The sequence below is a fragment of the Carcharodon carcharias genome, chromosome 2 (genome assembly GCF_017639515.1).
Source record: "Carcharodon carcharias isolate sCarCar2 chromosome 2, sCarCar2.pri, whole genome shotgun sequence".
Lineage (NCBI taxonomy): Eukaryota > Metazoa > Chordata > Chondrichthyes > Lamniformes > Lamnidae > Carcharodon > Carcharodon carcharias.
The window spans coordinates 12,074,059-12,099,329 of NC_054468.1; the positions used below are offsets into that span (position 1 = coordinate 12,074,059).

Genomic DNA, 25,271 nt, shown 5'->3' on the forward strand with positions numbered 1-25,271 from the left:
CCCTAAAGGACCCCACACAACAGAATTATTAATTAAACCCTTCTCATTGCACAATACCAAATCTAGGTTAGCCTGTTCACTACTCGGTTCCTCAACATACTGGTCTAAAAACCTATCTTTACACACTCCAGGAATTCATCTGCCACAGTATTATTGCTAATTTGGTTTGCCCGGTCTATATGTAGATTAAAGTCACCCATGATTACTGTAGCACCCTTGTTACATGCATCTCTAATTTCCTGTTTAATGCCGTCCTCTACCTTATCACTACTGTTTGGAGGCCTATAGACAAATACCACAAATGTTTTCCACCCTTTGTTGCTCCTTAGCTTCACCCAGACTGATTCTACTTCTGGACTTTCTGAGCAAATATCCTCAGACTGTCGCACTGATTTCACTGATTTAACTAATAACGCCACACCAACTCCTTTTCCCTTTTGCCAGTCTGTCCTAAATATCAAGTATCCTTGGATATTCAGTTTCCAGCCTTGATCACCCTGCAGCCCTGTCTCCATAATCGCAATCATATCGTACCCTTTTACATCTATTTGCGCTGTTAATTTGTCCACCTTATTGCGAATGCTCTGTGCCTTTAGGGTTGTCTTTTTAACATTTTTACACAATTTTTTTGTACTATGGCCCTATTTGCTGCTAGCTTTTGTTTCTTCTCACTTCCACTTTTGCTTTCTACTTTTCTTTCATTCCTATCTTTGTTTCCACACTTGTGTTTCTCCGCTCAGGCTCCCATCCCCCTGCCAATCTAGTTTAAACCCTCCCCCACAATACTAGCTACTGGCCCTAGTTCTGCTGGGGTGCAACCCATCCAGCTTGTACAGGTTCCATCTTCCCCAGAATTGGTCCCAGTGCCTCAGGAATCTAATTCCCTCCCTCCTACACAATCTCTCCTGCCAATGCATTCATCTGGTCTATTCTCCTATTACTGATCTCGCTAGCACATGGCACTGGGAGTAATCCTGAGATTACTACCTTTGAGGTCCTGCTTTTTAATTTATTTCCTAACTCCCTATATTCTGTTTTCAGAACTCATCCCTGTTGATGATATGGACCCCAACCTCTGGGCTGTTCACCCACCCCCTTCAGAATGTCCTGCAGCCACTCAGTGACATCCTTGACCCTGGCACCAGGGAGGCAGAATTGCAAACTGTGTGTCAAACACTGATACCCCAATCCAACAAATGTATTCCCCATTCCAGTTTTATTTCCTTTATTTGTTGGCACAGGGAATTAAAAAGGTTGGCTTGAAAATTCATTATTTTTTTATTCATTCATGAGATGTGAGCATTTATTGCCCATCCCTGATTGCCTCAGAGAGGTGGTGGTGAGCCTCCTTCTTGAACCACTGCAGTCCATGTGATGCAGGTACACCCACAGTGGTACATCCTCCTCACTGTTCAATACTTTTCAGAGTTTTGTGTCATCGGTAACCTTTGAAAATAAGGCCTGTATACCCAATGTCATTAATATACATCAAGCTGTTTACCACTACTCTTTGGATTTCTATCTTTTACTTAACGTAGTGTCAATGTAACCTTCATAATTGTTTGCTTGTTGTTAACTTTTGGTGCTTTGTATGCAAGGATACCAAAGTCCCTCTGATTACCAACATTTAGAATTCTTGCTGAAAAGAGAGATATGACGATGAAGATTTGCATCTTGCACGCATCAGGACAGATGCAAGAAAGCCAAATTTCAAAGGGAGCAACAATTTATACTGAATGAGAAGAGGGGTGCTGATTGGCTGGCAAGTCGGCTCTGATTGGTCAAGATGTTGCCATGGCGAATTTCCCAGTGAGCTATTGTCCTCCATGATTTTGTTTATCCAAAAACGGTGCAATGTCCGGATATGTTCCTTTTGCCTGCAGTGGACAGGTCCCTGCATATGAATATATATAGCTTCCAGCAAGCATTAGTGAGCTACATTTTGAGCCCAACTGATTGGTTGTTAATGTAATTCTTAGCACACTCGGGACTGTTCAGCAAGTGCTGTCCAATCACAGAATCACATCTAATGTTAGACATTATGTTCAGAGCTTTGCAAACACAAGGTTGGTTGAGTACAGTCAATACTCTGCTTAATGCGAACAGCTGAAGGGACGTGCTGTTTGATATGATCCGCCAGTCATTGGGACTTGTGGCTTACGTACCTGGCAATGTACTGTCAGGGGTCAGTGGGATAAATTATGTGAGGATGCAGAGGGGCCTCAAATTTTCTCTGTGCCTTTTTGTAAAAATTAAGCTGTACTGTGCATTAAGCTTGTTTGCAAATTCTTCCATGCTTGCCCCACCCTATCTCTGCAATCACCTCCCGCCACAGAACCGTCCGAGATCTCTGTGCTCCTCCAGTTCCGACCACTTGCTCATCCCCCATTCCCATTGCTCCACTGTGGGGACAGCGGTGTCTTCCGCAGCCTAAAAACTCTGGAATTCCCTCACAAAACTTCTCCAATTTCAATCTCACCCCCCTTAAGATGCTCTTTAAAACCTATCTTTTTGACCAAGCCGTTAGCCACCTGTCTCAATATTGCTTGCTGTCAAATTTTGCGAATTGGTGTAGTGGCAATGTGACCAGACTTATAATCCAGAGGCACAGGCTAATGCTGTGGGGACAAGGGTTCAGATCCCACCACAACGGATGGGATTTATGTTCAATTAATAGATCTGGAATATAAAGCTAGCCATCAGTAAACTATCATCAATTGTCCTTAAGGAAATTTACCATCCTTACCTGGTCTGGCCTGCAGGTGACTCTTACCTGCCCTTGGAAATGGCTGAGCAAGCCACGAAATTCAGGGGCAATTAGGGATGGACAACAAATGCTGGCCTTTCCAGCTCCACCCACATCCTCTGAAAGATAACAGTGCACCTGTGAAGTGCCTTGGGATCTTTGACTATGTTAAAAGGTACTATATAAATGCAAGCTGTTTCTTGTAGATTGAAGATGATCCTGAAGTGTAAGAGAAAAGACAGAGGGTGCTGATAAAGGATACAAAATCAAAATGTTAATCTGTCTTTTCAATTTCCAGATGATGACCGACCTGCTGTGTATTTCCAGCATTTTATCTTTCCTTGACAGGTGGTTGGAAGTCACAAATCCGACCCCCTGTCCTTGGGGCTCGGCGATGGGCCGGCACATATTGAAATAGTGGGGCGGTTGCGCTTTGGTCCACCCAGCCTTCCGTCCGTTCTCCTTTACAAAGGTGGCGGCGGCGGCGGCGTGCGGGCCAATGACGGCGGGTGCGAAGTTGGAGGCTCGCCTTTACCTCGATGACGGCAGAGCGCCGGGCCAACGGCCGAGAGGGGGCGGGGTTAGAGACACGCCCTCGGGCAAGATGGCGGCGGCACGCTGGGCCTCTGGAGAGAAAGGGAGAGAGGGCGGGGCCCCGAGTTGCCCTCACCAAGATGGCGGCAGCACGCTGATCCATTGGAGAGAGAGAGGGCGGGGCCCCGAGTTGCCCTCAGCAAGATGGCGGCGAAGCAGAAAGTGGGCCGGCGAGTGGCTCCCGGAGCGGGCCGCGGCAATGAAGGGGAGGCTGAGCAGGTGGTGCCGCTCCAGGCCGTGCTGGTGGCGGACAGCTTCAATAGGAGGTTCTTCCCCATCACTAAGGACCAGCCGCGGGTGAGAGAAGAGCTCAGGGTTTAGGCTGGGAGCTGGAGGAGACTCGGCCCAGGGCTGGGAGCGGGAACTGAGGGCCGGGAGGTCAGTGGCCGGGGGTCAGGGGCTTGAGGATCTGGATCTGGATCCGTTCCCCCTCCCGCACCCGGCACCCATTAACATGTGACAGCAGGTCTGAGAGACTCTTCCCTGATTGCCGCCTCTTGATAATCTCCCCCCACCCCCCCCCGATTTCCCCCTTTTCCCCCTTCCCGGATTTCCCCCCGCCGATTTCCCCCTCCCCCCCCCGATTTCCCCCTTCCCCCCCCCGATTTCCCCCTCCCCCCCCCGATTTCCCCCTTCCCCCCGCCGATTTCCCCCTCCCCCCCCCGATTTCCCCCTTTCCCCCACCCGATTTCCCCCTTCCCCCCTCCGCCGATTACCCCCTACCCGATTACCCCCATCCCCTGATTTCCCCCCTCCCCTGATTTCCCCCTCCCCTCCCCCGATTTCTCTCCTCCCCCCGATTCCTCACCTCCCTCCCCCCGATTCCTCTCCTCCCTCCCCCCCGATTCCTCACCTCCCTCCCCCCGATTCCTCTCCTCCCTCCCCCCCGATTCCTCTCCTCCCTCCCCCCCGAATTCTCCCTTCCCTCCCCCCCGAATTCTCCCCTCCCCCCCGATTTCTCCCCTCCCCCCGATTTCTCCCCTTCCCCCCGATTTCCCCCTTCCCCCCCGATTTCTTCCCCTCCCCCCCAATTTCCCCCCTCCCCCCAATTTCCCCCCTCCCCCCCCAATTTCCCCCCTCCCCCCCAATTTCCCCCCTCCCCCCCGATTTCCCCCTCCCCCCCCGATTTCCCCCCTCCCCCCGATTTCCCCCTCCCCCCGATTTACCCCTCCCCCCGATTTACCCCTCCCCCCGATTTACCCCTCCCCCCGATTTACCCCTCACCCCGATTTACCCCTCCCCCCAATTTTCTCCCTCCCCGATTCCCCCTCCCCCCAATTTCCCCCTCCCCTCACGCCAAATTCCCCCTCCCCTCACCCCGATTTTCCCCTTCCCCTCCCCGCCCCCGATTTCTCCCCTCCCCCACGCCCCTGATTTCTCCCCTCCCCCACGCCCCCCGATTTCCCCCCTCCTACGCACCCTCGATTTCCCCCCTCCCCTGCCCCCCCCAATTTCCCCCGCCCCCGAACTCCCCCCTCCCCCAGCCCGCCGATTTTCTCCCTGCCCCCTGCTCCCCCGATTTTCCCCCGCCCCCGATTTTCCCCCTCCAGCCCCCGATTTTCCGCCGCCCCCCCCCACCCGATTTCCCCCGCCCCTCCCCACCCTCCCCGATTTCCCCCCCCCCCCACCCGCAATCCCCGATTCCCCCCCCCCCCGGCTTCCCCACTCCACCCGATTTCCCGTCTCCCCAAATTCCTCCCTCCCCCAATTTCCCCCGCCCCCTCCCCCCCGATTTCCCCCTCCCCCGCCCCCCCCGATTTCCCCCTCCCCCGCCCCCCCCCCGATTTCCCCCTCCCCCCCCCCGATTTCCCCCTCCCCCGCCCCCCCCCCCCGATTTCCCCCTCCCCCCGCCCCCCCGATTTCCCCCTCCCCCGCACCCCCGATTTCCCCCTCCCCCGCCCCCCGATTTCCCCCTCCCCCGCCCCCCACCCCGATTTCCGCCTCCCCCGCGCCCCCCCCCGATTTCCCCCTCCCTCCCCCGCTCCCCCCCCCGATTTCCCCCCCCCGCCCCCCCCCCCCCGATTTCCCCCTCCCCCGCACCCCCCCGATTTCCCCCCCCCCCGATTTCCCCCCTCCCCTGCCCTCGATTTCACCCCTCCCACGCACCCCCGAATTCCCCCCGCCCCCGATTTTCCCCCTGCCCCGCCCCCGATTTTCCCCCTCCCCCGCCCCCGATTTTCCCCCTGCCCCACCCCCGATTTTCCCCCTCCCCGCCCTCGATTTTCCCCCTCCCCGCCCTCGATTTTCCCCCTCCCCGCCCTCGATTTTCCCCCTCCACCGCCCCCGATTTTCCCCCACCCCGCCCCGATTTCCCCCTCCCCCGCCCTCGATTTTCCCCCTCCCCGCCCTCGATTTTCCCCCTCCCCGCCCTCGATTTTCCCCCTCCCCCGCCCTCGATTTTCCCCCTCCCCCGCCCTCGATTTCCCCCTCCCCCGCCCTCGATTTCCCCCTCCCCCGCCCTCGATTTCCCCCTCCCCCGCCCTCGATTTCCCCCTCCCCCGCCCTCGATTTCCCCCTCCCCCGCCCTCGATTTCCCCCTCCCCCGCCCTCGATTTCCCCCTCCCCCGCCCTCGATTTCCCCCTCCCCCGCCCTCGATTTCCCCCTCCCCCGCCCTCGATTTCCCCCTCCCCCGCCCTCGATTTCCCCCTCCCCCGCCCTCGATTTCCCCCTCCCCCGCCCTCGATTTCCCCCTCCCCCGCCCTCGATTTCCCCCTCCCCCGCCCTCGATTTCCCCCTCCCCCGCCCTCGATTTCCCCCTCCCCCGCCCTCGATTTCCCCCTCCCCCGCCCTCGATTTCCCCCTCCCCCGCCCTCGATTTCCCCCTCCCCCGCCCTCGATTTCCCCCTCCCCCGCCCTCGATTTCCCCCTCCCCCGCCCTCGATTTCCCCCTCCCCCGCCCTCGATTTCCCCCTCCCCCGCCCTCGATTTCCCCTCCCCCGCCCTCGATTTCCCCCTCCCCCGCCCTCGATTTCCCCCTCCCCCGCCCTCGATTTCCCCCTCCCCCGCCCTCGATTTCCCCCTCCCCCGCCCTCGATTTCCCCCTCCCCGCCCTCGATTTCCCCCTCCCCGCCCTCGATTTCCCCCTCCCCCGCCCTCGATTTCCCCCTCCCCCGCCCTCGATTTCCCCCTCCCCCGCCCTCGATTTCCCCCCTCCCCCGCCCTCGATTTCCCCCTCCCCCGCCCTCGATTTCCCCCTCCCCCGCCCTCGATTTCCCCCTCCCCCGCCCTCGATTTCCCCCTCCCCCGCCCTCGATTTCCCCCCGCCCCCCCGATTTCCCCCGCCCCCCCGATTTCCCCCCGCCCCCCCCGATTTCCCCCGCCCCCCCCGATTTCCCCCCGCCCCCCCCGATTTCCCCCCGCCCCCCCGATTTCCCCCCGCCCCCCCGATTTCCCCCCCCCCCCCCGATTTCCCCCCGCCCCCCCGATTTCCCCCCGCCCCCCCGATTTCCCCCGCTCCCCCCGATTTCCTCCCTCCCCCCGATTTCCTCCCTCCCCAGCCCCCCTTGATTTCCCCCCTCCCCAGCCCCCCCCCCCGATTTCCGCCCCCCCCCCCGATTTCCTCCCCCCTCCCCCCCCCGATTTCTCTCCCCCCTCTCCCCCCCCCCCCGATTTCTCTCCCCCCCCCCCCCCCCCCCCCCCATTTTCCCGCCTCCCCCGCCCCCTTGATTTCCCGCCCCCTCAATTTCCCCCCCGCCCTCCTCCAATTTCCCCCGGCCTGCCCCCCCCCAATTTTCCCCCCACCCCACCCGATTTGTGATCATGGGGGGATTTCAATATGCAGTTAGAATGGGAAAATCAGGTTGGTAGTGGATCCCAAGAAAAAGAATTTGTGGAATGTCTACGAGATGGCTTTTTGGAGCAGCTTGTGGTGGAGCCCACTAGGGAACAGGCAATTCTAGATTTAGTGATGTATAATGAGGCAGATTTGATAAGGGAGCTTAAGGTGAAAGGAACCCTTAGGAGGAAGTGACCATAATATGATAGAATTTACCCTGCAATTTGAGAGGAAAAAGCTGGAATCAGATGTAACGGTATTACAGTTGAATAAAGGCAACTACAGAGGCATGAGGGAGGAGCTGGCCAGAATTGACTGGGAGATGAGCCTGAGCCTAGCAGTAATACAATGGAACAGCAATGGCAGGAGTTTCTGGGAGTAATTTGCGAGACACAGCAAAAATTCATCCCTAGGAAGAAGAAGCATACTAAAGGGAGGATGAGGCAACCATGATTGGCAGGGGAAGTCAGGGACAGCATAAAAGCTAATGAGAAAGCATACAATGCGGCAAAGAGCCAGGGGATTGGGAAGCTTACAAAGACCAACAGAGGACAACTAAAAAGAAATAAGGAGGGAGAAGATTAAATATGAGAGTAAACTAGCCAGTAATATAAAAGAAGATTGCAAGAGTTTTTTTAGATATATAAAGGGTAAGAGAGAGGCAAAAGTGGACATTGGGCCGCTGGAAAATGATGCTGGAGAAGTAATAATGCCTTTCCCCTCCCCAATTCCACGACTCCTTCCCCCTGATCGTCAGCCCCCTGATTTCGCAAATGGGACGCAATTTTGATCAACATAGAATCTCCAAGACCCGGTTTGAGAACCTCTGAGTCAAGCTGCAGTCACAGCGCTCTTGGGCTGGTGGTAAGGGAGTGTGGGTGAGTGGACGGAGGGGAAAACTCCAAAAGTTCCGCCTTTGGGTGAGGAAGAATTGGCCTGTGATGGCCGCTATGGTTCAATCGTCTATCAGCACTCATAATTTGATTGTATGTGAAAACCATTACCTTAAATGATTTAATGGAGGGTGATGCCAGAACCCAGCTCTGCGTTTTCAGAAAGGAGAGCATATTTGGCAAAGATGAAGAGGGAGAAAACAGCTGGCGGGGCCATGCAAACTGACATATATAAACTGTTACACAACAACATCTTGCATTTATGTAGCACCTTTATATGGTGAAATGCACTGGAGTGCTGCTTTGGGCTGCAGTAGAATGGTTAAGTTGGAGTTTGGTGACTGAGGGAATTTAAGTGTTAATTTCTATCTAAAGTCTAGTCTTTCTTTAATTTAGTAATTAACTATAAGTTGCTCTTTGGGTTGGAAGAAGGTGAGTTTTAGGCCAGCTTTAAAATAGGGCTTATGCAGGCTCTGCTTGCAGCTACAACTAGCTAATTAGATAACTGGCTTAAACAGGTTTTCAGACGCCAGCTTCAGAGAGTATAAAAACAGGCCATCTTACAGCGCTGACTTCGGGCTGTAGTAGAGTGCTTAAGTTGGAGTTTGGTGACTGAGGGAGTTGGTGAGGAGGGAACAAGGGGATCCTTTGAATACCATGAGTACGGTCGGTTAAGTATTTATAACTTTTATCACTTATAGTTTTTAAAGTCTTATTTTGTGGTTCTTCATTTGTAAGGGCTATTTTCTGTAACAGCGAGGAGTAGGGAAGAAGTGCCCTAGAGTAATTGACATTATTTGATATTAAGTATCTTCCAAAAGGTGTAATTTAATTTTAAAGGGGCAAGTTGTGGCAGGGGAGCTCAAAGCCGTGGTATGCTCCTCCTGCTCTATGTGGGGAGGCAGGAACATTTCCAGTGCCCGGGGCCAGCATGTGTGCGGGAAGTGTCTCCAGCTGCAGCTCGTGAAAGCCTGGGTTTCGGAGCTGGAGCAGCAGCTGGGGACACTGTGGAGCATCCGTGATGCAGAGAGTATTGTGGAGAGCAGGTATAGAGAGGTGGTCACACTGCAGACTAAGAGTTCACAGGCAGAAAGGGAATGGGTGACCAGGCAGAGCAAGAGGACTAGGCAGGCAGTGCAGGAATCACCGGTGGCAATTCCCCTGCATTTGGATACTGTTGAGGGGAATGTCCTCTCAGGGGAGAACAGCAACAGCCAAATTTGTTGCACCACGCTTGGCTCTGCTGCACAGGGGAGGGGTAAAAAGTGCGGGGATGCAATAGTTATAGGGGATTCAATTGTAAGGGGAATAGATATGTGTTTCTGTGGCTGCAGACGAGACTCCAGGATGGTATGTTGCCTCCCTGGTGCTAGGGTCAAGGATTTCTCAGAGCAGCGACAGGACATTCTGAAGGGGAGGGTGAACAGCCAGTGGTCATGGTATACATTGGTACAAATGACATAGATAAAAGAAAAGGAAGAGGTCCTAAAAGCAGAATGTAGGGAGTTAGGAAGTAAGGTGAAAAGTGGGACCTCAAAGGTAGTGATCTCAGGATTACTACCAGTGTCACTTGCTAGTCAGAGTAGAAATAGCAGGATATATTGGATGAATACCTGGCTGAAGAGATGGTGTGAGGGGGAGGGTTTCAGATTCCTGGGACATTGGGACCGGTTCTGGGGGAGGTGGGACCAGTACAAACTGGACGGGTTACACCTGGGCAGGACTGGGACTGACATCCTAGGGGGAATATTTGCTAGAGTGGTTGGGGAGGGTTTAAACTAAAATGTCAGGGGGATGGGAACCTATGCAACGAGTCCGAGGAGGGGGAATCAAGGACAAGAACAAAAGACAGAAAGGGGAATAAGAAAAGTGATAGACGGAGAAATCAAAGGCAAGAATCAAACAGGGTCTCAGTGAAAAATAGTGGGAATGGGACAAGTAATGTTAAAAAGACAAGCCTTAAGGTTTTGTGCCTTAATGTGAGGAGCATTTGCAATAAAGTGGATGAATTAACCGCGCAGTTAGATGTAAACAGGTGTGATATAGTCGGGATTGCAGGGTGACCAAGGATGGGAACTGAACATCCAGGGGTATTCAGTATTTAGGAAGGACAGACAAAAAGGAAAAGGTGGTGGAGTTGCATTGCTGGATAAGGAGGAAATTACCACAATAGTGAGGAAAGATATTAGCTCCAACGATGTGGAATCGGTATGGGTAGAGCTGAGAAACACTTAACGGACAAAAAACGTTAGCAGGAGTTGTATCTAGACCCCTAAACTGCAGTGGTGATGTTGCGAATGGCTTTAGACAGGAAATTAGAGAAGCGTGTAATAAAGGAACATCTGTAATTATGGGTCACTTTATTCTGCATAGAGATTGGGCAAATCAAATTAGTAACAACACCATAGAGGAGGAATTCCTGGAGTGCGTACAGGATGGTTTTTTGGACCAATACATTGAGGAACCAACTAGAGAACAGGCCATCCTAGACTGGGCATTGTGTAATGAGAAAGGCAATCTAGTTGTGCGAGGCCCCTTGAGGATGAGCGACCATAATATGATAGAATTTTGCATCAAGATGGAGAGTGGCGTAGTTAATTCTGAGACTAGGATCCTGAATCTTAATAAAGGAAACTACGATGGTATGAGGCGCGAGTTGGCTATGATGGATTGGGAAATGTTACTGAAAGGGATGATGGTGGATTGGCAATGGCAAACATTCAAAGAACGCAAGGGTGAACTGCCAGAATTGTTTATTCCTGTCTGACGCAAAAGTAAAACAGGAAAGGTGGCCAAACCATGGCTTACAAGGGGAATTAGAGATAGTATTAGATCCAAGGAAGAGGCATACAAATTGGCTAAAAAAAACAACAGACCTGAGGATTGGGAGCGGTTTAGAATTCAGCAAAGGAGGACCAAGGGATTGATTAAAAAGGGGAAAATAGAGTACGAGAGTAAGCTTGCAGGGAACATAAAACCTGATTATAAAAGTATGTGAAGAGAAAAAGATTGGTGAAGACAAATGTAGGTCCCTTACATTCAGAAACAGCGGAATTTATAATGGAGAACAAAGAAATGGCTGACCAACTAAATACATACTTTGGTTCTGTCTTCACAAAGGAGGACACAAATAACATAGCAGAAATGTTGGGGATCACAGGGTTTAGTGAGAGGGAGGAACTGAAAGAAATCAGTATTAGCAGGAAAATGGTGTTACGGAAATTGATGGGATTGAAGGCCAATAAATTCCCAGTGCCTGAGTACTTAAGGAAGTGGCCCTAGAAATAGTGGATGCATTGGTGATCATCTTCCAAGATTCTGTAGACTCTGGAACAGTTCCTACTGATTGGATGGAAGCTAATGTAAACCCACTATTTAAAAAAGGAGATAGAGAAAAAAACAGGGAATTATAGACCAGTCAGCCTGACATCGGTAGTGGGGAAAATTCTAGAGTCCATTATAAAAGATTTAATAGCTGAGCACTTGGAAAACAGTGGCAGAATTGGACAGAGTCAGCATGGATTTATGAAAGGGAAATCATGCTTGACAAATCTACTGGAATTGTTCGAGGATGTAACTAGTAAACTGAATGAAGTTGATGAGGGGGAGCCAGTGGATATGGTTTATTTGGACTTTCAGAAGGCTTTTGACAAAGTCCCAAATAAGAGATTAGCGTGTAAAATTAAAGCGCATGGGATTGGGGATAGTGTATTGAGATGGATAGAAAACTGGTTGGCAGACAGGAAACAAAGAGTAGGAATAGACGGGTCTTTTTCTGAATGGCAAGCAGTGACTAGTGGGGTACCGCAGGGATCGGTGCTGGGACCCCAGTTGTTCACAATGTATATTAATAATTTAGATGAGGGAACTAAAAGTAATATCACCAAATTTACAGATGACACACAGCTGGGTGAGAGGGTAAGTTGTGAGGGGGATGCAGAGATGCTTCAGTGTGATTTGGACAAGCTGAGTGAGTGGGCAAATGCATGCCAGATGCAGTATAATGTGGATAAATGTGAGGTTATCCCCTAGCAAAAACTGGAAGGCAGATTATTATCTGAATAGCTATAAATTGAGAGAGGGGAATGTGCAACGAGACCTGGGTGTCTTCATACGCCAGTCGCTGAAGATAAGCATGCAGGTGCAGCAGGCAATAAAGAAGGCAAATGGTATGTTGACCTTCATAGCGAGAGGATTCGAGTACAGGAGCAGGGATGCCTTGTTGCAATTATGCAGGGCCTTAGTGAGACCACACCTGGAATATTGTGTGCAGTTGTGGTCTCCTTATCTGAGGAAGGATGTTCTTTCTATAGAGGAAGTGCAGCGAAGGTTTACCCGACTGATTGCTGGGATGGCGGCACTGACATATGAGGAAAGATTGAGCCGGTTAGGATTATGTTTAGCTGGAGTTCAGAAGAATGAGGGGAGATCTCATAGAAACCTATCAAATTCTAACAGGACTAGACAGGGTAGATGCAGGAAGGATGTTCCCGATGGTGGGGGAATCCAGAACCAAGGGTCACAGTCTGAGGATACAGGGTAGACCATTTAGGACTGAGATGAGAAATTTCTTCATCCAGAGAGTGGTGAGCCTGTGGAATTCGCTACCACAGAAAGTAGTTGAAGCCAAAACATTGTATGTTTTCAAGAAGGAGTTAGATATAGCTCTTGGAGCAAAAGGAATGAAAGGATATGGGGAGAAAGTGGGAGCAGGCTATTGAGTTGGATGATCGGCCATGATCATAATGAATGGTAGAGCAGGTTCGAAGGGCCGAATGGCCTACTCCTGCTCCTATTTTCTATGTTTCTATGAAGTGCCATAAAGTGCTTCACAGGAGTAATTTGTCAGAGAAAATTTGACATCAAGACAAATGGAAAATTGGGACAGCTCATCAAATACTGAGTCAAAAAGGTAGGTTATAGTGAGTATCTTAAATGAAATGGAGAGGTTTAGGGAGTACAGGCCTCAGTTATGCTCAAACTGAGGCCTGTACTCCCTAAACCTCTCCAAATATGATGAAACGGGTAGGAGCCAGAGCTAATAGCCTGAAACAGTATGTGGAACAGAGTGAGGTGCCTTTATATCCTGGAGCTAGTTATGTTTAATGCTGAAATAAAAATAGAAAATGCTGGAAAAACTCAACAGATCTGGCAGCATCTGTGGAGAGAGAAACAGAGTTAATGTTTCAAGTCCGTATGACTTTTCTTCAGAGCTGAAGCGAAGTAGAAAAATGAATTTTATACTGTTTGAGGGGTTGGAGCTGGTGGAACAAAATAGGTCAGGAATGGTTGGGAGCTACGGAGAGATTGACAAAGATGTCATGGACACAAGACAAAGGGAGTGCTAATGGTCATGTTCAGGACTAAAGAAGGTGCTGATAGTGGCATAAAGGTGAGATAGCGGAATGTGTTACTAGCAGAACAAGTGTAAGTGTTCTGCAAAGGCAAACCAGAGAAACAAGTGACAATGGCCCTGTGGGGGTATTGGGAGGTAGTTGGAGAAAAGGGATAAAAAATGAATGAATAAAATTAATAAATAAGTAATTTAAAAAGGGAGTAAAGATGGAGGAGAGAGTTCGTGGTCTGAAATTGTTGAACTCAGTGTCAACTCTGGAAGGCTATAAAGTGCCTAATTGGAAGATGAAGTGCAGCTCCTCCAGTTTGTGTTGGGCTTCACTGGAACACTGCAGCAGGCCAAGGATGGACATGTGGGCATGAGAGCAGGATGGCGTGTTGAAATGACAAGCGACAGGAAGGTCTGGGTCATGCGTGCGGACGGACTGAAGGTGTTCCACAAAGCAGTCACCCAGTTTGCATTTAGCCTCCCCAGTGTAGAGGAGGCCACATTGGGAGCAATGAATACAGTAGACCAAATTGGAGGAGGTGCAAGTGAAGTACTTCACCTGAAAGGAGTGTTTGGGACCTTGTAGGAGGAGGAAGGAGGTAAAGGGGCAGGCGTTGCACCTTCTGCGATTGCATGGGAAGATGCTGTGGGAAGGGGATGAAGAGTGGACCAGGTTGTCACGGAGAGAATGGTCCCTATGGAATGCTGACAGGGGGCTGGTGAAGGGAAGATGTGTTTGGTGGTGGCATCATGCTGGAGTTGGCAGAAATGGCAGAGGATGATCCTTTGAATGTGGAGCTGGTGGGGTGTAAAGTGAGGACAAGGGGGGCCCTATCAGAGTTCTAGGAGAGAGGGGGAGGGGTGAGGGCAGAGGTGCAGGAGATGGGTCGGACACAATTGAGGGCCCTGTCAACCACTGTGGGGGTAAACCTCGGTTAAGGAAAAAGAAAGACATGTTAGAAGCGTCGTTTTGGAAGGTAACATCACCTGAACAGATGCGATGAAGGAACTGGGAGAATGGGATGGAGTTCTCAGAAGAAGCAGGTGTGAGGAGCTGCAGTCGAGGTAGCTATGGGAGTCGGTGATCTTGTAATGAATATTGGTAGACAGTCTATCACCAAAAATGGAGACAGAGATCAAGGAAGGGAGATGTCGGGGATGGACCATGTGAAGGTGAGGGAGGTGTGGAAATTGGATGCAAGATCAATAAATTTTTCCAGGTCTAGCTGAGAGCATGAAGTGGCACCAATACAGTCATCGATGTACCAGAAAAAGATATCTTTATTTATTTTAATTTTTTATCCCTTATCCCCAACGACCCAACCCCACTGACAAGGCCATCTGTCACTGGTTTCTATGTTGTGCTTTCACAGAGGGCTGACCCTTGTTCTGCTGTTAACGCATTCTGCCATCTTGCCTTTATGCCACTATCGGCACTTTCTTTTGTCTTTACCACGACCATTAACACTCCCTTTATCTTGTGTCCACAACATTTTTGTCAATCTCTCCTTTGATCCCACCTGTCCCTATTTTGTTCCACTTGCTCCACCCCCTCTTAAACAGTATAAAATCCATCACATTTCTACCTCTCTTTAGCTCTGAAGAAGAGTCATACGGACTTGAAGCGTTAACTCTCTTTCTCTCTCCACAGATGGTGCCAGACTTGCTAGGTTTTTCCAGCATTTTCTGTTTTTATTTCAGATTTCCAGTATCTGCAGTATTTTGCTTTCATGTATGTTTAATGCTGCCTTTCTTTGCCTTTTCTGAAGACACTGACTTCTTGCTGGGGTCTGGTTGCTGGTTCCCCTGCAGTACCTTCCCTGAGTCGACATTTGTGTGTGAACAGTGGCAGGGTATTGTGAGGAGAATCACAACAGAATGCAATCCTACTCCCCAAAATCCACGCGCTCCGACTTGCAACAAGTGTCACGGGAGCAGCCAAGGAGGAGGCCAGGCTGATTTCCTGCTCTAATGCGGGGCAGGTTTGCGTCTTAATTGTAGCCCCACCACTGCCACCCTGGTCAAACTTGGCCAAGTTTCGCGCAGACCGGGTTTGCACCTGGATCCTCTGTGCTCTATGAAGCCCAGTTGCTCACTGGGTGCTCTCACTGAACCCTCGGGAAGTGTGGGCCTGTTTATTGTGAACAGCTTACGTGGAGGTCAGATCTGGTGTTGAAGCTGATTGATTTGAAGTTTGCCTCTAGTTGGGGTCAGCTGCAGTGCTCATGCGTGCGCAGTGAAACTTGCTTTTTTGTTCTGCTGCAGGCCCTGCTCCCTCTCGCGAATGTGGCGATGATTGACTACAGCCTGGAGTTCCTTACTGAGACAGGTGTCCAAGAAACCTACATCTTCTGCTGTTGGATGGCCCAAAAAATCAAGGAACACATTCAGTAATGAGGAGTTATAAAAATTGTTTTTCTGGTGGATTACGCAATGAACTATGGAACCCAGGAAATTGAACATCTGTAATCATTAGATAACAGAATCTTGCAGCACAGGAGGCCCTTCTGCCTGTGTATCTCAAAGACCTATTTAAAATAGTTCTATTCCCCCAGTCTTTCCCCATTGCCCTGCAAAGTTTTCCTTTTCAAATATTTCTATGTGGTGAGAGGGTGGTGTAGTGGTAATATCACCGGACAAGTAATCCAGGGGCCTCGGGTGACATGGGTTCAGATGCCACCCTGGTAAAGTTTAAATTCAGTTAATGAAATCTGGAATTGAAAGCTAGTCGCAGTAATGGTAACTGTGAAGCTATTGTTGATTGTTGTAAAACACGTTGTTCACTAATGCCCTTAGGGATGGAAATCTGCTGTCCTTACTCCAGATCCACAGTAATGTGGTTAACTGCTCTCTGAAATGGCACTCTGTTCAAGGAAAATTAGGGATAGACAACAAATGCTGGCCAAAGAATTTTTTTTAAATCCCTTTTTGACATGATGAAGGTTTGATTGAATCTGCTTCCACCACCTTTCAGGCAGCACATTCCAGACCTTACCTTGCTGTGTGAAAACATTCTCCTCATTGCCCTCTTATTCAACACCCTGACCCTAGTACCACCAATGGTAACAAGTTGGTTCTAATTTTCAACAGGTTCATTTGGTGTATTCATGGCAAAAAAAAATCACCAGCTGTGCTTCAATAACGTGCAATGCCCTTGGGTGTTTGCATTAATTCATCACATTCATCCCACCCCCAGTGATGAACCTGCACCCAGCCTGTTGTTATACATGCTTCCGCCAGACACTTCCAGTGTGAAAATCCTCGATTGTCCTGCAAGTGTGCACAGCAAGATCCTACAAACTGCCATGGACTACATGACCAGAAAATGTACTTTCAGAGGTTGATTGAGGGATAAATATTGATTGAGAGTTCTCTATTCCTCTTTGAGTATTGTCATGGAAGCTTTTATGTCCACTTGAGAGGGCAGTCAGGTCTTTGGTTTAACATCTCACCCGTAAGACAGTGCAGCACTCCTCCTTACAGCACTGGGGGGTCTCAGCCTGGATAATGTACTCTGATCTCTGGATCGGGATTTGAAACCACAAACTTTAGCGGTGGCTATAATATCACAGAATCAAGGTTGACAATTAACTATTTGATACACCGTGTATACCTTCCTTTTCAACCTCAGTGCCCTACTTCAAGGTTTCTGAATAAAGTCATTTGTTGTGGTTTCTCAATAGTAATTCTTTGGCTGTGAATAGCTTTGGGTTCCCTGAGGACAACATATTCCCTCTTTAATGGTCTCCCTTTAAAAGACATTTCATGCGAGTATCAAAATGGAGATTTTTTTTTTTAAACATCAAGCTCTGCTCCTGTGCTGCATGGGGCATTCATATTGTCTGGGATGCTGAAGGGAATGGGGGAAGAGTAGAAGTACAAAATATAGAAGATGCTGATCAAAATTTTGGAGACAGCAACCCATTTATAAAACAATAATCATTCTGCTCTGGCAGCATGCATATGTAGTTGAAACCAATTATAGTGGTCAGTAACATTCCCTGTAATTTTTCTGTCAAGTCCATGGCCCTTTTCAATTTTTTTTGCGAGGCTGTGCATGTATGATAATTTAAAGGAGCCAACTTGTGCATGGCCTGCTCGTAGGTGTTTGTGTTGCAGCACTCTCGCACAGCTTACAGAGAACATTGGTCCACTGGTGACACAGAACGAGTTGGTGGGGGGTATTTGGATCAGGTCTTACAGAAGTAACTCAGTCGTCATTTTAAAGTTACATAATCCGTTTTTATTTGTATGTATTCCCGTTCTAAATTCCTATATTCCACATTTATAATGGAAAACTGCCCATATGGACTTGGCTTGCTGCAATTACACTCTCCTGCGAGGAGAGATGACACCCTTAGACAAGAGATGACTAAAGTGTGACACGTTTATATCAAAAGTCATAATTGTGGATATGGTCATTTATAATGGGGAGAAATGTTGATCACTAAGTGCTGGCAGATACAAGATTTTATGTAAACTGAATCACTGGAGATGTTCATAAAATGTTTGAATAAAAAAAATCACATTTTGACCTAACCCCAGTTTATAAATTCCATGTTTTCACTGTCTATTGTGCATCCTTCCTCAGGAAATCAAAGTGGAGTCGCCCCACGTCGCCAAACACCATCCACGTCATGAGCTCTGAGTCCTACCGATCATTAGGAGATGTCTTGAGGGATGTGGATGCAAAGTCACTTCTCCGCTCAGACTTCATATTAATGTATGGAGATATTGTGTCCAATATGAATGTGTCCAAGGCATTGGAGGAGCACAAGTGAGTGGTGCCCTTGGTATGGGTCTTGATTGTTGGTAGTATTGGGCTCTGGCCACCCAGTTTTATTAGTCATTGACTGTCATTTGATAAACCTGTTTGAGATGCATTATTTTTTAGATGACTTCTGCAACAGTGTCTCTGCATTGCACTTTGTACAGATTCCTCCTATCTGACGTACAATCCATCTTTATTATTGATGGATTTATTCTATCTTCCTTTCCAGAGGTCATTGAGTATTCCATGAGTATCAGGCATCCACAATGACTTGCATTTATATAGCACCATTAACGTGGTAAAAAGTCCCGAGCTGTGTTTCAGGACTGTAAGCAGATAAAATTTGACACTGAGCCACGGGGGAAGGAGGTACTTGGACAAGTGACCAAAAGCAGCTTTTGAGGAGCGTCTTACAGCGAGAGGTAAAGAGGATTAGGGAGGGAGTCCCAGAGCTTGGTGTCCAGCAGCTGAAGGCAGAGTCACCAATGGTGGGTGAAGAAAGCATGTGGATGCACATTGTTTTAAAATAATAACCTAGAAAGTGAACATTAGCAACATTTAGTCAAGCCTGTCTTTGCTTGACTTATCGAATGAACTTGCCCAGTACAGAAGGGAGGTTATTTGGCTCTTTGTGTCAGAGTCAGCTTTTTGAAAGAGCTATATTTGCACATGAACTTTATAGAAGCGTTCACAAGATTGCATGGGTGAGCAGAAACATAAGCTGACTTTCTGCTGCATCTGTGTCTGCCTCTTCCATGGGCGTTGACGTCAGTTGTTGTTCTCCTGTTGTCACTGGGCTGTGCTTGGTTGACTCAGTAAAGGCTTGGATTCAGGCTGTTGTTTTATGCTTTGCATGACCCTCATTGTCTTTATCAACTGAGACATTGAAGGAACCTGGAAGTATCAAAATGTCTTTCTGGGGTCTTAGCGGGTAGTACCCTCGCCTCAGGTCTGAAGGCTGTGAGCTCAGGTCCTATTCCAACACGTAGTCCAGACTGAGAGTCCATTGCAGTGCAATACAGAGGGAATGCTGCACTGTTGGAGGGCCATCTTTTAGATAAGATGTGAAACTAAGGCTCCATCTCCCCCCTCAGGTGGACGTTGAAGATCCCATGGCACTGTTTGAAGAAGAGCGGGGGAGTTCTCCTTGGCATCCTGGCCAATATATATCTTTTGACCAACATCACTTAGCACATTGTCTGGTCATTATCACATTGCTGCTAGTGGGACCTTGTAGGCAAATTGGCTGCTGCATTTCTAATACTTCAAAAGTACTTCATTGGCTGTAAAAGGCTGTGGGACATCCTGAGGATATGAATGACGCTATAGAAATGCAAGTTTTTTTTTCTATTCTTTGACTTCAGGTGTTGCTGATTTAATATGTTGTCATTTGCTTTCTACAAACTCATCAGGTACTGATCAGCATTGGAGTAACTTCTCCTGTGATTGTTTAGTAAATATGCCACTCTGTGCTGCCAAGTCTTTATGGAACAAATAATTAGAGTGAGTGGAAAGTTTTTGATACGGATTATAGTAGGTTGACCTTCATACCTACTACAGTGAAGGGCAGTCTGTGTGATAATTAGCTGATGCTGCATATTATGGCTGGGATCTGGGGCACCATTGAGCTGTTTATTTGCTCAGATAAGGCTATATTTAACTTGGCCTGCCCGTTTAAGACAACAGCTCAGGTATTCCCCACAAGGAACTGGTTAAGTAGATGAGGTCAATTTGAAGCTAATTGCTGAGGGAGTTTTCTGCAGATTGGCAGCTGCTGTTGAATTCAAAGCTTCCACTTTGAGGAGAGATCAGAAATTAGAAAGTTAGTACAGACGCAAAAGACATTTAATTCCTAGTGCCAACCTTTCTCAATTACAATGCCTTTTGCAAAGGACTTATCCTACGTTGGTTCAGTCTCTTGTGTGTCTGTAACACCAGCACTGGCAAAGTTCCTCATCTGTCTGATACTGTAACATTGTCACAGCCACTTTGTCTTAGTTCAGGATCTTTGCCCTTTTCCCCCCACAATAAGGAGTTCAAAATGAGTTGCATTTAAATGTTGGCGCTTTAAAACAAAGTATATTCATGCTATGTTTATTGTAGGATAATAAGTTTATTGCAGATATTGAAATTATCTCCCTAAGAAATTGCAAGCGGTATTTAATGGAGCATCTCAAATAATTCATTTACACCTCATGCCCATTGTGTTGGGAAGTTCCTGGTCCTAGGTTGAGTTGTCTGACATAGGCCTCTCTCCTAGGCTCCTCCTTGTTATAAGTGCAGGGAAACAGACAGAAACACACCCTAGTCAGGTTTTTAAACAGAAAGCTACTAGGGCAGGCTTTCAGTAGACTCTGAAGTTTAGAATGAAGGAGGGTAGTGAAATTACAAAAATAACAATGTATGATCTGTAGCGCCGCACATGTAGGATTGTCCGACTGTAGTTCAGAGGTTGCTAGGACAACCTATTGTTCCAGCCCTGAATTATGCTATTTTATTTGCCATAGGTTCTTACCACACAGAAGGAGACCATTTCTCTTGTTCTTTGAAAAAAGCTCTCCAATTTAGTCGCACACCTGGACAATATTCCCATAAGCCTGCAACTCATTTGTAAATGCCTTGTAGCCTTTTGAAATGTTCTACAGGATCTTGCTTCCACTACCCTTTCAGATAGTTCATTCCAGATATTAACACTCTCTGTGTGTGGTTGGGAGGGGTGGAGAAGAAATTCTCAATTCCCTCCAGTTTTTTGCCATTCACTTCAAACCTCTGATCCCTGGATTGGGACCCATTGCCATTGGAAACAGTTTCCCCCTTGTTGCTCCATTAAAAAACCATAAAATTTTGAATATCTGCAGCACATTCTTTTGGGGGAGGTTGAACAGCCAGAGGTAATGATCTACATTAGGACCAGTGACATGGTAGGAAAGGGGATGAGGTCCTGGAAGCAGATATTAGGGAGTTAGGAAGGGAATTAAAAAGCAGGACCTCAAGAGCAGTAATCCCAAGATTACTCCCAGTGCCATGTGCCAGTGAACAAAAGAATAGGAAGATTAAGCAGTTCAACATGTGGCTGGAGAAATGGAGTAGGAGGGAGGGCTTTTGTTTTCTGAGGCATTGGGACCAGTTCTGGGGCAGGTGGGACCTGTACAAAGAGGACGGGTGGCACCTTAACAGGACTGGAACTAATGACCTCGCGGTTTGCTAGTGCTTTTGGGGAGGGTTCACACTAGATTGGCAGGGGGATGGGAACCTGAGGGAAAATTCAGAGTGGAGAGGAGAAAAACTGGCTGTGGGAAGTAGAGAAGTATTAATTGATAAGGAGGATATATCAGAGAGTAGTATCAAGTAAACAGAATGCTTGGAGAGTTTGATTGAATTAGAGAAGGCAATGGTAAGGTCATTAGATGGAGTTAGAGTAAGGGGGAAAGTGAAAAAAGCCTAAATCAGGCTTAATGTGCATGTATGTGAATGCACGGAGCATGATTACTAAGATTGGTGAACTACAGGCACGGGTTGACAAATGGAATTATGATATTATTGCTATAACAAGAGACCTGGCTCAAAGAAATGTAGGGCTGGGTGTTAAATATTCGTGGGTACAAGGTGTTCAGGAGAGACAGTAAAGGAAGAAAAGGGGATGGAGGGGAGTGGCAATATTGAATAATGCTGGTTTTACAGTACTGGAGAGAGAGGATGTTCCATAGGGGTTAAGGACAGAATCTCTGGCTAGAGGTAAGGAATGAATAACCTTAATAACATTAATCGGTGCAGTCTATAGACCACCAACCAGTGGAAGGGATGTAGAGAAACCAATTTGCGAGGAAATTATAGAGAAGTGTAAGAATTATAGAGTAAATTTAATGGAGGACTTCAATTATCCAAATATAGACTGGGATAGGGACGAAAGGGGCGTGAGTTGTTGGAATGAGTTCAAGATAATTTTCTGTAGCAGTATGTTTCCAATCCAACAAGAGGGCAGGCACTGTTGCACCTGGTTCTGGGGAATTCTGGAAATCAAATATCAGTGAAGGAACATTTAGGGGTCAGTGACCATTGTATCATAACGTTTAGATTGGCCATGGAAAAGGACAAGGCTCAATCAAGAGCATGGATAATTAATTGGGAGAAAGCCAACTTCGATGAGATGAGAATTATCTGAGTTGAGTAAGTTGGAATCAAAGGTTGGCAGAAAAAACGGTGGCTGATCAATGGGCCACCTTCAAAGAAAAAGTATTGCAGGTAATGTCAAGGTATATTCCCTTGAATGGGAAAGGTAGGACAAATAAATCCAAAGCGCCCTGGATGACGAGAGAGATGGAGGTGAAGATGAAAAGGAAGAAGTGCGCATACGGCAGATGTCAGGTAGAAAATACAATGGAGAATCAGGCTGAATATAGAAGGACCAGTGGGAAGTGTTGAAAATAATAAAAGCAAGGAGAGAGCCTGAAATGATACTGTAGTTAACATAAAGGGAAATCCCAAGGTCTTCAATAAGCATGTAAATAAAAAAGGGCGGTATATACATCAACAGCATTGCCTTTACTCTCAAAGAATTTACAATTGAGAAGAAGGAGGCATTAGAAACGCTATGTATACTTAAAAAGATAAATTACCAGGACTGGATGAGATGTATCCAAGGGTACTGAGGGAAGTGAGTGTGGAAATTGCAGAGGCACTCGTGATAATCTTCCAATATTTTTTGACGTAGGGGTTTTGCCAGAGGACTGGAGAATTGTAAATGTTACACCCTTGTTCTAAAAGGGGTGCAAGGATTCAGCCAGCAACTACAGACCAGTCAGTTTGACTTCAGTGGTAGGGAAACTTCTGGAAACGATAGTTTGGGACAAAATCAATAATCACTTAGACAAGTGCAGGATAATTAAGGAAAGCCAATATGGATTCTTTAAGGGAAAATCATGTTTAACTAGCTGGAGTATTTTGAGGAGATAACAAAAGTCTGATAAAGGCAGTGCCGTTGATGTATATATGGACTTTCAAAAGGCACTTGATACGGTGCCACACAACAAACTTGTAAGCAAAATTCTAGCTCATGGAAGAAAAGGGAAGGTAGACACTTGGAGAAGAAATTGGCTGAGTGACAGGAAATAGAGACTAGTGATAAATGGTGTTTTTCAGATTGGAGGAAGGTCTGTAATGGGGTTCCCCAGGGGTCAGTGTTGGCACCCTTGCTCTTCTTGATATATATTAATGACTTAGATTGTGGCGTTCAGGACATGATTTCAAAATTTGCAGATGATACGAAGATTGGAGATGTCAGCTGTGATGAGGATGGTCTTGAACTTCAAAAGAACATAGACGTGATGGTGGATTGGGCAGACAAGTGGCAGATGAAGTTCAATGCAGACAAATGTGAGCTGATTCATTTAGGCAGAAAGAATATGGAGAGACAGGATAAAATAATGGTGGAAACTCTACAAGAGGTGCAGGAACAGAGGGTCCTCAGTGTATATGTATATAGGCCATTGAAGATGGTAGGGCATGTTGAGAGAGCAGTTAATAAAACATATGGTGCCTTAGGCTTTATTAATAGGGGCATTGAATACAAGAGTAAGGAGGTCATGTTGAACTTATATAAGACACTAGTTAGGCCTGACCTGGAGTTTTGCATATAGTTCTGGACGCTGTACTTGAGGAAGGATGTGAAGGCATTAGAGAGAGTACAGAGGAGATTCACGAGAATGATTCCAGGGATAAAGCGCTGTAGATATGAAGATAGATTGAAGAGGTTGGGACTGTTTTCCTTGGAGAAAAGAAGGCTGAGAGGAAACTTGATAGAGGTATTCAAGATCCTGAGGGGTATGGACAGGGTAAATAGTGAGAAACTGTTCCCACTTAAGAGAACATCAAGAGCTAAAGAGCACAGATTCAAAATAATTGGCAAAAGGAGTAAAAGTGATGTAAGCAAAGAATTTTTCACCCAGAGGGTGGTTGGAGTCTGGACTGAACTTCCTGAGAGGGTATTAAAGGCAGGTTAAATCGTGCTATTCAAAAGGGAATTGGATTGCTATCTGAAAAGAATGAATGTGCAGGGTTAAAGAGATAAGGCAGGGGAGTGGGACTGACTAGAATGCTCTTTCAGAGAGCCAGTGCAGACTTGATGGGCCAAATGGCCTCCTCCTGCACTGTAAAGATTCTGTGACCTCATTAGGCCCCCTTTCCCCACCCCCTTAACTTTCTCTGCTCTCGGAGAACAACCTCAGCTGCTCCAATGTTCCTACAGATAATTAACCCTCATGCTCTATGGCCTTGTAATTCAGCTAGTAAATGCAGTTGTGCTACAGATTGGCCATGATCTAATACAATTGTAGAACAGGTGAGAGGGACAAGTTCCTCATTCCTGGTGTCATCCCGGTGAATTTCCTCTGTATCATCTCCAAGGCCTGACATCTTTCCTAAAGCGTTGTGCTCAGAATTTGTACTCAGTACTCCAGTTGAGGCCTAACCACTGATTTGAAAATGTTTTGCATAACTTCCTTGTTTTTGTATTCGTTGCCCCTATTTACAAAGCCAAGCACCTGATACACTTTCTTAAAAGCTTTATCAACTTGCCGTCACCTTCAAAGATTTGTGGTTATGCATCCCCAGATCTCTTAGTTCTTGCACCCCTCAAAATAGTGCCATTTAGATTATGCTGTCTCTCCATGTTGTTTCTCTCAATGTATATCACTTAGCTCCATTAAATTGCATCTGCCACCTGTTTGTCCATCTCACCAGTCTGTCTGTGTCCTTCTGAAGTCTGCTATCATGCTTATTATTTACTACTTTGCCAAGTTTTGTAATAATTTCAAACTTCAAAACCGCACTTCCTATAGCTCAGTTCAGGTTATAAGCAAAACAAATGGTACTAATACTAACCCCTGAGGGATCCCACTGCATACTTCCCTCCAGTCAGAAAAATATCTGTTCAATGCTACCCTCTGTCTCCTATCCCTTAGCCATTTGAATGCTAAATTGCCATTACCCCAATAATCCCATGTGCTTCTATTTTCCAAATAAGCCTGATATGTGGTATTTTATCAATTGCTTTTTGAAAGTCCATATACATAACATCTACTGTATTGCCTTCCTCAACCTTCTGTTACTTCCACACTCAGGAATAACGTGGGCACACCTCTGAATGTAA

General features: G+C 47.5%; 1 protein-coding gene across 2 annotated transcripts in view; it reads left to right on the forward strand.

Moving 5' to 3' along the window:
- The first annotated feature begins 3,457 nt into the window (after positions 1-3,457).
- Positions 3,458-25,271, forward strand: part of eif2b5 (eukaryotic translation initiation factor 2B, subunit 5 epsilon) — a 58,719-nt gene continuing 36,905 nt past the window's right edge. Inside the window, exons 1-3 of one of the 2 annotated variants that reach the window (XM_041215435.1) lie at positions 3,458-3,637; positions 15,619-15,743; positions 17,945-18,130. In XM_041215435.1, coding sequence (XP_041071369.1) covers positions 3,485-3,637; positions 15,619-15,743; positions 17,945-18,130 — 464 coding nt within the window. In that variant the 5' untranslated portion in view covers positions 3,458-3,484. Of the gene's footprint in view, positions 3,638-12,786; positions 12,922-15,618; positions 15,744-17,944; positions 18,131-25,271 lie in introns of those variants that run through there. The other variant, XM_041215443.1, reaches the window with a different exon arrangement.